The sequence below is a fragment of the Dromiciops gliroides genome, chromosome 1 (genome assembly GCF_019393635.1).
Source record: "Dromiciops gliroides isolate mDroGli1 chromosome 1, mDroGli1.pri, whole genome shotgun sequence".
NCBI classification, from domain to species: Eukaryota; Metazoa; Chordata; class Mammalia; order Microbiotheria; family Microbiotheriidae; genus Dromiciops; species Dromiciops gliroides.
In genome coordinates this window covers 270,657,172-270,672,144 of record NC_057861.1, presented here as the reverse complement: position 1 = coordinate 270,672,144, position 14,973 = coordinate 270,657,172, and the positions used below count along the sequence as shown (strand labels likewise).

The following is a 14,973-nucleotide window of genomic DNA, read 5'->3' as shown; positions in this document are numbered from 1 at the left end:
TTTTATTCATTGATATACCTACCATCATCTGGCTTTGCTGGCATTCGGCCACACTCGTCTACACATGGCTACAAAACAGTTGAAATATTCTCCCAAACTCTCATCAGACTTTTTTGTCAAGTACTGGCAAAGGCTCGGAATTGGTTCCAGTCAAACTTGCTGTTTCATAGGATCAAAAATAATTCCAAAAGTAGAAACTACACGGTAAAAATCTGCCTCTTCTCTTCTTGTCCATCTATTGGAAAAGGAAAGATATTATCTTGAATAGTACCTAAATAAAAGAGATTAAAGTTGACTGTTAGTCTCCCCCATCCCCTGCCCTTCATAAACCTAGCAAAGAAGTATTCAAGGGAAAAACAAAAACTAAAGTGCTTTGGTTTTAAAAATTTTTCCTTAAATATTATCCTTGATGGCGATTCTTATGGGCTACGAGCCCAAAACAAAACAAACAAAAAAAAAGGAATACAGAGGAAGAGGATGTGTGTGGGGGGCATGGGGAGGTGGGGGCAGGACTGAACAAAACTGAGAAAAAAACTCACTTTTGACGTTTTTCAGATATAATGGCTTCTCTTTCTGCTTCTAGGGCTCTCACTTCCTCCCGAGGACGACGCCTTCGTCGGTCAGTCTTCATTAGTGCCTCTTGCCTCATTTGTTGCCTTTTATAGCTGCGCTGATAGGCAGTAATGAGGCGGCGCAGACGGGTAGTCAGGGTTGAGGTGTTAGGCCAGTAAAGTTGGCCTAACTCGGCATTACTTTCACTGTGCTTGCCTAGGGGAGTGGAAAAAAATATTTTTGAAATGACTACTTGCTTCTTTGCAATTCCCAACAAAATAAGATGACTTATTAGCATTCAGACCACATTGCAGAAAGGATGGCTCAGTGCCCTAAAAATGTAAAAATATAAATTTGGAATAATTACTAGTGTAGAGTTAATTAGTCGAGTGTAAAAATGAAATTACTGCTTCAGAAAAATGTATGGTTATTTGTCAAATATGTCTCTGTGTGTGTGTGTGTGTGTGTGTGTGTAGACACACACATACACACCTATATATAAATTTACTTTATACCCTACATTCTATATCACAATTGCTTCCTTAAGCAATACTCTTTAAAAGGAAGTTCATGGATCAAAAAGACTATAAATTCACACAGTAATCCAATAATTTTATATATTGTGCAAAAGGTCATATTTACTACAATGGTAAAACTTAATCTCTATATTTGGCAATAGTCCTTGCATTTCTATAGATGCTTGATAATTATTAACAATAACAGAAAAATACAAAAGCTTAATGTTTTTAATCCAAATTACCCCAGAATCATTCCATTATGGATAAATCCCATTGTGTAATCATAAAACAAACATGAAGAATTATTTACAGGTTATCCAAAAAAGCTAAATTATAGGGGGAACAAAAGATCAAACAGCATAAGACAAAATGATTTTTAATAACATCTAAAGAGTAACAAAATATCCAAAAAACACAGTGTCTAATGTCTTTGGAATTAACATGAACCACAATTAAGTTGTATGAACTCACTTCCCTATTTTGATTTTTCATGTAGCATTACCTGTAGTGTGTATCTCCATGGATTCTTCCTTCTCCTCTGGAGGTGAGTTTGCAAATTCCTTGAGAAGAAAAGTAAATTGTTTAGATTTTTATTTTTCCATAACTTTTAGGAGAAAGATCTTTTTTTCCCCTCACAAAACTAGTGCTTTATGGGTGTAAAATAATCTAAGTATGTTATTTAAATTAAGAATCAATATACTCAAGTTCTTACATCTATTTCATCCTTGAATGGTGTTCTGGTTGGTTTATATTCAGGGTCTTCATCTTCTCGGTCAAATTCTCCCCTATGCAAAATTTAATTTAAAAATAAAATCTAATTGATAAACAAGTGAACTTTACTTTCCCACCCAACAATCGGTTTGTTGTATGTTACTTTTAACCTGAGGCCTGCTGTCAAAAGGGAAAATAAATAGCACTAAAACATGAAATAGTGAAAAAATAATTATTTGCTAGGGACCAGATTTATATTCAAGAGATAATAAATATTTAAGTCTACTTCTCGTTAGTATTTTAATATTAAGCGCCATGTAGACCAAATTAGTGGCAGTCATTTAAATGCCCAAGTTCGATTCTGTATAGTAAACAAAAAGTATAAAAAATTAAAACCTTGCCAATATATGTGATACTGACATAAAGTTTATTAAAATATTAAAACATCCTTCTTACCACATCACCACCATCTGCTAGCATGTCTGTTCCCTCTTTGCTCAGCAGCTATGGCCTTGACATCAGGCATGCCAACCCGTTCCAGAAAACACAGTGCTGGGTCCAGCTCTCATAAGAATTGGTACTTCTCATAGCCTGTTTCCATCACCACCACCACCCCAGCAGATGAAGCAAACAAAAACAGAAACAAAAAAAAGGCCTTGTCACAGAAAGATTCATGGCACAGATACATGACAGCATATTTTGTTTCTGAATCAAGGTTATTTATTTCAAATATTGAGTTGAAGGAAACAAAAATCTGTTTTTAAACAAAGTATCCTAGGATGAACATCTTAAATGAGGTTGTTTAGGTCTGAGTACTTTCAAGAATGCTACAAAAAATATGACCAACGCTAATAGGAAAACACTTTTTTTTAATATAAAATAATGGCATGTTGCCTAGAAAGATTTTTGCCACCCTCCCCCCCTCCCGCTTTTTTTTTTTAACCAGATCTAATTTTGTCTGACATTTGAAAAGCTTCTTAATGGGTTCTTTATGGCCTCTACAGTAGTACTCCTTTTTCACTCCCATCACCCCTTTGTGAACAGTTTCAGTCCTGCTGGAACTTGCACTGTCGGCTGACCCCAGCCCCTCACCCCCAAAAGGCCTGAGGACCTGTCTTCTTAGGTTTGGGACTACGCGTGTCAGGGAGATGATGCTGTTCCATCTATGGTTTACACACTGCAATTTGCTTTTTTACTGCCCAAGTTGACTAGATGGAAAATGGCAGAGCCCAACAGTGCACGGCAGGGAAATGATTTTTAGGCTAGACTTGCCTCAGCTGAGCTCACAAAACGCGGCTGCTGTACATAGGCAGAACAGCACAATTCAATTAGGATTTGTACTACAACACACTGCTCCTAACTGCTGCAGAGCCCCAAGCCAAACTGTAATCATGAAAGGTTTTATAAGCCATCATTCTCCCCTTTAGTCAGGCTGGGCTGCTGAGAATACCTCTGCGACCTCCAGAGAATTGGGATTATAATCAGGAATCGCTCACTGTATATATCCTGCCAGCTCCACATCCCCAGCCTTTCAAAGTTAACAAGGCTGCATCCCACTCAAGGGAGCCGGGAGTTCTCAGCACTGACATTTGTGAAATATTGCTTGGAACAAAGCCCAGGAGGCACTTGTACAGATTAATAGCAGAGGTTAAGCCCACCGTCCACTTTGACACTGGTTGGCAGAGTTAGCAAGGGAAACGGTCCTGGAAGCAAAGTTTATGGAGATCTATAGTGCTACTTGGCTATTATTAAAACAAATATGGTTTTGTTTTATTTACAGCCAAGAAAGAAATATTTTCTTCTCAAATATTCTACAAACATTTAAAAACAGCATCTGATATTTACAGCTCAAATTAGACTTTTAATACAGAAAAATGGTAGAAGCCAAGAGTCCTTTGGAACTATACTCATTAATATTATGACGGGAAGAAGGCGTGTGAAGAGTTCTAAAATACAGATAAAGCCATGCAGTCAAGTTGTATTCCAATATACAAAGAGAAGCCTCACTTACCATGTTTGTACACTCCAATTAAGAGGGATTTATCTGCTTCTTTATCCCACCAATCTGTAGGAACTTCAGCATGGAAAGGTTCAGGTATCCATACATCTGTTTCACTGCAAAGAAAATAGCTTAAATTATATTTAAATCAAATACCAGTGCTATGTCAAATAATGCTATGTATCATATATGACATATGTACACCCATACAGCCTTCATTATGGAATCTATGTGGAGAGATCTGGACACAGTGGTGAAGGCTAAAGGAAGATAGCAGAGGTCAAGGTGAATCATTTTGCTGTCTACCTTTACTATAAACAAACCTTATGTGACAACATGTTTCAAAGGCTACCTTCAAACCATCCTCAACTAATTTAAAAAAGTGACTAAAAGTAACTCACATAGGAACATTATTCAAATACATACACTAAAAAACGAGGCTCACCCAGATTTCTGCCATACCCCTAAGCTCAAAACTAAGACAATCACATTCAAGTTGCACAAAGAGAGGAGTTATGGAGAGCAGCTTATAAAGGTTCTTAAACACAATGCTTAAAATGTTTTCAGATTACACCAATCTCTACAATAAGGCATAGAAAAAATGTGCACTTGCACTAACCTTGAGTCAGCACCCTCTAAGATCTTATCTGCCTGGTCCCCTATCACTTCTTGTCTTAGATAGTACAGCATGCGGACACGCAGCAGGACCCTGGAGAGGAAGACAGAGGGGGGGAAAAGTTCTTAACTTCAGGACTGTTTGCCAACAGTGGCTTTTGGCAGCTGCTGCTGTTCATCCATCATCCTGCCAAGGCTGATTAGCCATGCTGTATGGTAGGCTTGAAGCGTGACAGATGGTGGCACATAATCACCTCTGTGTGGTGCTTTCTGCTGGCTTCCAACAGGCCTGCCTGGCAACCGCTTACACTGCACAGAGAGGGACCAAGCTCAGCCCAACCCAGGCGCATTTCATTTAGTTCTACCTCGTGCAGCTTGTGAAGTTTGGACACGTACTCCACCATCGCCTCTGAAGTATTGAAGCAAGTTTGTAAACAACTGAGCAGATGGCTTTCAGTCACTGTTCTGCTTCATTATCTCATAAAATTTCCTCAGCTGCTGCCTTAATACCATTTTTGGAAGCACATCAGAAGTTGTAGGAATAAACGAGATATAAAATCTGGTTTTACTACCTTACAATAAACCTTCAATATGGAATGTCAGGTTTTTCAGATTATACAACTTTTGCTTCTGAGAAAGGTGGTAGTTGTGTGTGTGTGTGTGTGTGTGTGTGTGTGTGTATGTGTGTGTGTGTGTGTGTGTGTGAAATCCCTCTCCCTTTGGGCAAACCACTTTTTTTTTTTCTCCCTCTAGTGAGTACTATTTTTTTCTTTTTTACCTGTGCATAAGTTGTAATAAAAAGCCAGAAACTTTATTCAAGATTTGAAATGTGTCCTATTTACTGAAACTCTTGGAGTGATTTCCAAAGGCATCAGTCAAAAATCACTTGCAATGCCGGAACCAGATTTTCCAAGGTAATCAAATCCCATTTGGATTTTCCACACATGGCCAAGAGCATTATTCTTTGCAACAAAATCCACCCTGGCAAATCCCCACAGGCTTATACTGTGTTTACCCAAGTACAGCATCCCCTGCTTGGCCAGCTTGTGGTGTCACACTTTATTGAAGACCACCCTCATAGACACCAGCAGGTTACTACTGTATGACGTAGTCTACCCTCTTTTTCAAGGAAGAAGCAAATGTCTGTTTCTGAATAATCTAAAATTACAACTAATTTGTGCCCAGACAGTTTCAGTGATTCAAATCAACTCTTGATTTTACTATAATGGCCTATCTAAGCAACCTAGAACTACCTTCCCTTATTGGTAACCAGTCAGGCCTAGGCTATTGATACAGGGCTGCCAAGTATGACTGCCTGCTACTCCAAAGTCCCAAATACAATTTTTTGGGGGTACATCCATTTTATTTTCTCTTTTTATAATAGGTAGGCTCAACAGATAACAGTATACGAAGAGTAGTCCAGTTCAAACCAAAGGGATGATTTAGCATAACTGTGTATCTGGTGTTTCCTTTCTTTCTCTGGTAGGAACATAACAGCTGAATTCCACTTTTGGTACTAAAGCCATCAGAAAAAGAATCTACAAAGAGTAGCCCAAACCTTGGGCAGAATTATGTAAAAAATCAATACTAATAGATGTTTTTTTATGGCTTTTGCCACCTGAAGCAGGAGGTCTTCCTGCTGCAAGAGGAATTAACAGTCTGTATTGAATCCTGGATCTTTTTCCTCTTTTTGGAGGAGACAGAAATGGTGGAGGGTGGTGGCAAGATCGTCCTGCCCTCTATCCAAAAGTTTTTTTGGCAAATGGAATACTTCAATAAGTTACTGGCAGAACCAATAAAAACTCCTATTTTCTATCCAATGGACATGATCTCATTTTAGATACAAACAGGGCTTGGAGGAATTGCATGAGGAAAATGGGGGGAGGTCTGTACTTACACGTTTTCAAATACTAAAGATTAGATGGGTTAGCAATTTTCCCCCCACAACGACTATGAGTAAAGACAATAAGAACATTAGTTACTTCTTACAAATACAGAATGCAACTGCAGAGAGTGTACTAAGGTAGGAAGTCTGTTAGGAACATTAAAGAGGGAAATGAAACTTCAGTGCCTGGTAACATAAACCATTGTTCCCACATTAAACTAAGGGAAATGTATCTACTTTGGATGAGCCTCATTTCCTGGTTTGTTTGCATTCAGAACTCAAAAGGATGTGAATAGAGACCAGAAGGTTTACATATATCCTAAGCAAATGGAAGTTTATTAACAGCAGTACTTGGGATGCCCATTTAGATGGTGCTTCTAAGAAGCATTGCCCCAGCTTAGCTATTTATTTTGTAGGGGGGATCACAAAGGTGGTAAAGATGGCTCAGCAGTTTGTGAATAGCAAGATCAAACCTGATAGGGTGGTGGTCTTCATCAAGCCCTTCTGCCCTTACTGCAGAAAAACTATAGAGCTTTTCAAGCAACTGCCTAATCAACCTGTAAGAATGAAGTCTTTCAGAAGTAAATAGTCTAGGACTGTAAATTTAGAAGACCTAAAGAAGAAAATCTTTATGTACAAAATCTGGAAAGTATCATCATCCAAAGCAGTCTCTGAAAAGCACCACAACTATAAGCAAACACATTCTCATGTTTCAGATTCTGAAATTTTCCTTCCAATAACAGCACAGACGCATCATTAATGCACATGGTTCTTCCTTTGGTCTGTGGTTATGTTAACAGATTTCTAATGGTTGATATTACAATTCAATTATACAAATATTTGCTGGATGCTTAACTACAAAGTAGCATCATACTCAATATATTTTATTTGCTTTGTGTTGTTAAATTCCCATATTCTGGTTGGGAAAGAGAGTGGAGTGAGACAAGAATGGGAGAGGAGAAAGAGAGCAGAGGAGAAGAAGAGAGAGGAGAGGAATATCCTTCCAGTGAAATTTTTTCTTGAAGTTAGTTAAATGTTGAATCACATTATATAAACTGACCATAACTCTTTTCTTTTTTCCTGACCATAACTCTACCAAATGTTTGCTGGAAATAAATCATCTCTAAAGACTTGATAACCACCCAGCCAGGCATCACCTGAGTTGTTCTGATGCTTCAAGAGAGACAGCACAGCTGTGCAAAGACACTAATCATACATTCCAGGAGCCTTTAAGAAAAAACAAAAACAAAAACCACCACATATTTCAAAAAGAAACCATGCTCACAGATACAAATCCTTTAAATGCTTACTTGTTACAGTGATGTTTCAAATGTTTCTTATAGCTATCCTCCTGAAACAAGGCATCTGGGTTACAGCTTGCCAGCCAATCAGCATCTTGCAGCACTGGCTGTGCACTTTGGGCTTTCACTTTCTTTCCCTTCCTTCCCCTTGGCACTGGTGCTGATAAGCCTATAATAATAATAAAAGCTTTTCACCATCCAAATTGCAGTGTCAGAGTCAGATATTTATACTTAAGAGACAAGAAAATGTAGGGTTTATGTTACATGTTTTTAACGGCAGTATGTCACAAAGGTCTCAGCCAGCTTTTTGCCACCAATGAACCCCAAAGAGTACAGAGACACCAACATACCAGAATGATTAACCAGTGCACGGGTCTGGCCATCAGCTGTTGGAGTGATCAGATCCCAAATGAAGCTTTTGATATTTTCATCTCCTTTGTAATGGTGGAGACAGTAGACGAGGATGGTCCGGCAGATGGTTTCCACATCTTGTTCAGTTAGCTGCCGTTTGTAACGTCCATGAGAAAGGATGTCAGTCCACCGACCCCAACTGTAGGGAAAATATTCAGTGTGTTGGCATGACACCGGCATTTACCTATAAGGCTTTCATTTTACTCTTCACAGAGCAGTTATGCTATGAAATTCTTGGTTAGTACTAATAATATTTTACATAGGGACAAGTCAGGGAAACTCAGTACCCAGGAATTGAGTATTTATTTTACAGAGTGGGCAATAAGTTCACTGCTTGTAAATGCAGCAGCTGAACTACCCTAAAAATAATCAAGTACATATGTTTAACATGGGCCTTCCCAATCAGCTGCAGAGTGGGCTGTCGTAGAACACTAAGGAAATCCAGGGTCTGGAGAATATATATTTTCTCCCCTCGAATCAATATTTGTACAACTTGATACTTTATAACTCCTTTAAAGTAGAAAAATAGTCCAAAGTTAGGAGTGACCACCCTGAAAAGAACAGTGAAATGAGTGTTATGCTAGTATCTCCCCTCAATATATTTCAGAGGGATGTCATGAAAATTAATGAGAAAAATTGTCAAGTACTTTGAGTTCTTTCTGAAAAAGGAACAGCATTCAAATAATCAAAGTACCCAATAGTGCCATTCATTCAAAATCACCAAGGAGAAAGAAACATGGCTATCCCATAGATACTTGTAGAAGGATACTTTGCAGCACTGGCCACACCTTCAATCATCTTCCTCAGCTCACTGGTTGAGGCAGGGGATTTGGAATACTACTTGCTCTCCACTGGCATTTCTAGGTTTTACCCATACCTCCATAACTTAGTAGCCTCTCTTCCTTTGAGGTCCATTCTATTCATATACACCACCCAATCAAAATCCTGGTAGCTATTTTCTACAGATCACCCAGTTCACTCCTTCCTTCATTAATAAGGTCAGTACATGGTGCACAATGTTTCTCTTCTCCCCAGGTCTTGCCCTCATATTAGGATATCTGTGTGTATGCATATATGTATACATGCATGCATGCACACACACACACACACACACACACACACACACACACACACACACACAGATAATCCTTCAGATTTCCCAACCATTAAGTTCCTCAACCTACTTGCTTCTCATGAGCTATTCTTCCACCCCACTTCAGTCACACACAAAGATGGATATACCCTTGATCTTGCTGATCTTGCTATCAACCACAAATGTTCAAAAATTCTGAAATCTAACCATAATCATACTGGTTTTTCACTTCTATTTTTCCTTACAATATCCTGCTCTTCATCCACACTGTGACCTGACCCATCAATTCTCTCCCAGGCCATCTCCCTTGCTTTAGCCACTCACTCCTCATTCTCTCCTCTTGAAGTCATCTTGACCCTTATGGGACCAATTCAACTCTATATTGTCCTAGTCTCTTTAATCCCTAGTTCCCTTACCAGTGTTGAATATGCCCTGCCAAGCCTCAGCCTTGGATCCCTCCCACCATTTAGCACCTTTGCTCCTATATACATGATGCAGAATGTAGGCAGAGAAAATCATGCAATGTTTCTGACTGGGTCCACTAAAAAAACTTAGGCCAAATAACTTCAAATGGGCCCTCACTGCTGCTAGGCAATCCTACTATACCTTTCTTATCAAGTCACTATCCCATTCTCCACAGTGGCTCTTCCTAACGTTTTGTATCTCTCCTCATATCTTCCATTGCTCCCCACACCCCAATTCTCTCAGATGAGACCCTTGCCTCAAATTTTACATAAAAGATTGAGGCCATTCACTGTGAGCCCCCTCTTCCTCATCTTCTATCACTCAGAAGCCTTCTGCTACTATCTCCTACTTTACCTAACAAGATGAAGTAGCCTTATTTGTTATAAAAGCTAAGTCTTCTAGTGTCCAAGTGATCCCATTCTCTTTCATATTTCCCAACAGATTTTCCCCCTCTGTCATGCCCACTCTATCACATATTTTTGTTTGTTTGTTTTTATGGAACAATGGGGGTTAAGTGACCTGTCCAAGGTCACACAGCTAGTAAGTGTCAAGTGTCTGTGGCCAGATTTGAACTCAGGTACTCCTGAATCCAGGGCCAGTGCTCTATCCACTGTGCCACCTAGCTGCCCCTGTATCACTTATTTTTAATCTCTCTCTCTTTACTGACTTGGTCTCACCAGTAAATTGATATATTGATATCTCCTCCATTCTGAAAAACCTTCACCTCATTCTTCCATCCTTGCTATTTTCCCAGAATAGGAGCCTCAAACTTCCTCACTCCTTCCACTCTGCTCTTGTCCCCTTACAATCTGGCTTCCAACCTTATCATTCCACCAAAACTGATATCTCCAAAGTTACCAATGATTCTCTTAATTGACAAATACAATGAGCTTTTCCTCATTCTCCTTGACCTCCCTGCAGCTCCTGACACTGTTGATCATCCTCTCTCTTTCTTGATACTTTTTTCTTTCTAGGATTTTGGAACACCACTCTCTTGTGGTTCTCATACTACTTATCTGATCATTCCTTTCCAGTCTTCTTTGATGGATCCTCATTCAGACTGTCCCTTCTAACCACAAGTATCCCTCAGGGTTCTGTCCTTGACCTTATCCTTTTCTCCTCTCCTACTTCACTGAGTGATCTCATCAGCTTTCATGGATTTCATTTCTATCTTTATGTTGATGACTCTCAAATATACTTAATTCTGCCTCAGCCTCTCTGCTGATCTCCAATATTGCATCTTAAACCACCTTTCAGATAGCTCAAACTGGATGCTCAGAAGACATATTAAACTCAATATGTCCAAAACAGAACTCATTATCCCTCACCACCTCCTACCTTCCTTATCATTGTAGAGAATGCCACCATTCTTCCAGTCTCTCAGGCTCACACAAGACTTCAGTGTTTCACTGCCTGCCCCCTCCAACCCCATATGCAAGTTGTTGCCAAGGCCTGCTGATTTCACCTTTACAACATTTCTCAAAACATGCCCTGTCTCTCTGATGCTCTTCAGATATCGTATATAGACTATTGCAATAGCCTGTTGGGTCTACCTGCCTCAAGTTTCTCTCAACTCCATCCTTCATTTAGCCACCGAAGTGATTCTCATAGACTAGAGATCCAATCAAGTCACTACCCTATTAGAAAAAACTCCAGCGTCTCCTTATTGATTCCAGGATCAAATGCAAAATGCTGTCTGGCATTCAGAGCCCATCATAAATTAGTCCCTTCCCATCTTTCCAATCTCCTTACATCTTACTCCTTGCCACATCCTGTGATCCAGTGACAGTGGCCTCTTGGCCATTCCATGAACAAAACCTTTCATCTCTTGTTTCTGGGCATTTTCTTTGACTGTCCCCATGCCTGGAAGGCTCTCTCTCCTCAGTTCCACAAACTGACTTCCCAGGCTTCCCTTGAGTCCCAACTACATTACTGTCTTTTACATGAAGTCTTTCCCAACCCCTTTTTAATTATAATGCCTTCCTTCTCTTAATTATTCCCTATTTGTCCTGTATAAAGTTTGCTTTGCATATATTTGTTTGCTTCTTGTCTACTCCATTAAACTGTAAACTCCTTGGGGACTGTCTTTTGCCTCTTTTTGTGTCCCTAGCACTTAACACTTAGTGACTTGACAAGAGGTAAGAAAGATAGCATGGGGGTTAGACAAAGGTAGCTCTCCATATAATTAGGAAGCAGGTTTGGTTTGCATAGATCTGCGTAGTGGATAATTATAGGTAATCAGAAAATCAAAATGTTAAATACAGCTACTTTGGGACATGTCAAGGCTGCTGTTGAAGAATAGGAAAAAGGTGAAAATAGCAATATAAAGAACTCATTGGAACTTTAGTATGACAATTTCAAAGCTAAAAGGGACCTCCAAAATCATCATTCTAGGATCTTATGTTCCTAGGATCAAAGACCTCGGAGCTAGAAGGCAGGTCATACTAAGGCCAGCTACTTATTTTGGGAAACTGAGGCCTAAGGATATGAAAGGACTAACTCAATGTCATATCATAATAATCCCATTTTACATATTCAACTGTAATGGATTTTTAACAATTAATTCATTGCTAAGAATCTCATTGCAAGTCTGTGACAGAGATGAAGCATGGCTGATATCCAACTTTTCTATATTGAGTTAGCAAGTAAAATGAAACAAAATGTTTCGAGTAGTATAAGCTAAAAAGGGAAATGTTATACATACATCCTTCCCAGTGGTCTGAGAGTTAAGGTGGCTGGGATCTGAAGAGGACAGGATTAATACAATAATGAGGAGAAAATGAAGAGTAACTAACTATTACTTGGTGGCAGGACAAAAATAAAAACAAAACAAATGCAGAACCTAAAAAAAGTCAAGGTCTTCTAATACAAAACATCTCAGTTTTCCCCTTATACTCAATGACCACAACCAGATTTCTGGCTACAGTTGCTGTTAGGGAGGAAAAGATAATATACTTGTTACATAGGAAGTCTTATAAACCATATCAATAAAATTCATTCTATGGGGGCCATCTACTAGAAAATGGAAATAGATGTATATGCAAAAGGTTTTAAAAAGAACAAACTATAATTTCACCCAATATCCAGTGATCTTCTAAAGAATTTACCCTACTCTCCATCACATTATCTTTGTACTGGTGTTTTAGGTGCCTTGAAAGAAATTTCAAGGAAACTTGTTTTTATTGTCTTTAACATCTTTTGCAATGAATAATATATGTTGTTATTATAATACCAATCAACACAATTATAATTTTTAATGCAAATTAATATATTAATAATACCATATAAAGGGCAGCTAGGTGGCACAGTAGATAGAGCACCGACCCTGGATTCAGGAAGACCTGAGTTCAAATCCGGCTTAGACACTTAACACTTACTAGCTGTGTGACCCTGGGCAAGTCACTTAACCCCAATTGCCTCACCAAAAAAAACCAAACAAACAAAAAAACACAAAAAAACCCCAATATAATTAATACCATTGTCATAAAAATAACACAAGAATTATTGTAATTATTATTAACTAAGATTCTATAAAGGATTTTGTGCTCCTTTCAGTTCTATGCAAATGCAAAATAGTAAAAGATTTAGTAACCAAATAACATACAGAAAGAATGTGCTTAATAAGCTACTAGGGATTAGTGGGACTCTTGCTATACTTCCTCTTGATACTGACCAACATATTTGATTAGAAATGGTTCTTTCCCACTGCTGAGGATTTTAACAACTCTGTGGCTCTTACAGGCCAAGGAGACTTTCCCCTCATTATGAATGATTCCATTACTATTAATTAGCTCCACAGATCATACTCAAGACAATCGTTGGAGGTAGGCAGGACAGCTACTCTCATTTTATTTATTTTATATAATAACAATAACGTAAGAGTCACCTAGTACTTTACAGATTCTGAGCACTTTAGGCATGTTACCTTACTTGAACCTCACTCAGGGACACAGATAATATAGGGATCATCCCCACTGTATAAAGGCTGAGCAACTAAAAGATGTACCTCTGGTCACACAACTAACTAGTAAGTGCAAGAGGAAGGACTTGAGTCTGTGTCACTGCAACTTTTAAGTTGAGCTCTTGTGACTCAATGCTGCCATTCATGTTTTATGAGCTTGATCATTGAAATATATTGCACATGTGTCAAAATTCAGTGATTTAGCCAGTAAGTATAAACTATGAAATAAAGAAAAATTAAAAACATTTTATGTATGAAGTTAGTTTGCTTACCCATAAACCAGAAGATTTTTTTCAACTCTAAAACATTCACTCCTTGCATAACCCTGTGACTTGTCCTGAGGTCTCCGGGGCTTTGTGCTGGGCTTTTCTTCTGAATCACTTTCCAAATCTGAAAATTCCATCAGCTCATCTTCTTTCACAGCACTATAAAGTCTGGTTTGCTTCCTCACTCTTGGAGTGTCAATGACCAGGTTGTTCTGCAAGAAAAACAGTAAGAAATGTGAAACTTGTGAAAAACAGTTCTACAGATGAGATAAGTATTCGAATGGGACTTTTACTCACCCGTCCATTTAAAGCATCAATATCCAACTCAGCTTTCTTAGCCCACTTTTGCCAAAAATTTGGATCATCTAAGGATATGTCTGTCCTATTTCCAGATGCAACAAAACTAGCCTGAAGATTGAAGATATATTTGTCAATATCATACCTCTGTTTAAAAGTTGCTCCCCAACCCCCATTTCCTGAATTTAATCATTCATTCAACAAATAGGTAACAGGTACTGAGCAAGGTCTTGATTTTAACATTATAACAGCAAGGGAAAACAGTGATTTTTTTTTTTTAGATCTCATTGGAACAGATTAATCCACACCTTAGCAAATGTAGAGCCCTTCCCTTCAGACTCAATAGTAATGGTGTGTGTCCGCCTCAGAAGGATCTGATCAATATCTTCTTCACAGAATTTAGACCCTTCATCCTCTTCATCCATAAGAGCACCATAAGCACCTTTGCGTAGAAGATCTTCTATTTCTTTCTTGGAAAGCTGTTGCACCTAAAACCAAGGATTAGAATTCATTAATACTTTTCACAAAGAGAGAAGGTATGATGAATTCAGGTAAAATAAAGCATGATACAAATAAATGCTTATTATATTCTGAGAGTAAAACTATTTTGCCCTAATAATTATTAGTATAAGCTTAATAATAAGGAAGGAATCAGTACAGAGAAATTTTCTTTTTCTTTTTTTACCCCATTTGTAGCATTTTCTCTTCCACTCATGGATTGTAAAACAGCTTTATCCAGGCCAAGCTTCAAGCTCGCCTTATCAAACATTTCTCTTTCATAAGAGTTTCTTGTGATTAACCTGTAGATTTTTACAGATTTGCTTTGTCCTATTCTGTGACATCTAGCCTGGGCCTAGAAGAAAAAATAAATTAGTGAGAGCTGGCAGAGAAGAATATTC

The 14,973-nt window shown here is 38.5% G+C and overlaps 1 protein-coding gene across 1 annotated transcript in view; it reads right to left on the bottom strand.

Moving 5' to 3' along the window:
- CHD7 (chromodomain helicase DNA binding protein 7) overlaps positions 1 to 14,973 on the bottom strand; it is a 247,727-nt gene that overhangs the window by 11,721 nt on the left and 221,033 nt on the right. The window contains 17 exon segments of the mRNA XM_043962891.1: positions 23 to 47; positions 49 to 120; positions 123 to 155; positions 157 to 235; positions 540 to 768; positions 1,573 to 1,630; positions 1,783 to 1,856; positions 2,240 to 2,270; positions 2,272 to 2,372; positions 3,793 to 3,896; positions 4,400 to 4,489; positions 7,591 to 7,750; positions 7,932 to 8,131; positions 13,784 to 13,989; positions 14,075 to 14,185; positions 14,383 to 14,562; positions 14,760 to 14,927. Of these exon segments, the coding sequence (XP_043818826.1) occupies positions 23 to 47; positions 49 to 120; positions 123 to 155; positions 157 to 235; positions 540 to 768; positions 1,573 to 1,630; positions 1,783 to 1,856; positions 2,240 to 2,270; positions 2,272 to 2,372; positions 3,793 to 3,896; positions 4,400 to 4,489; positions 7,591 to 7,750; positions 7,932 to 8,131; positions 13,784 to 13,989; positions 14,075 to 14,185; positions 14,383 to 14,562; positions 14,760 to 14,927 (1,921 nt within the window).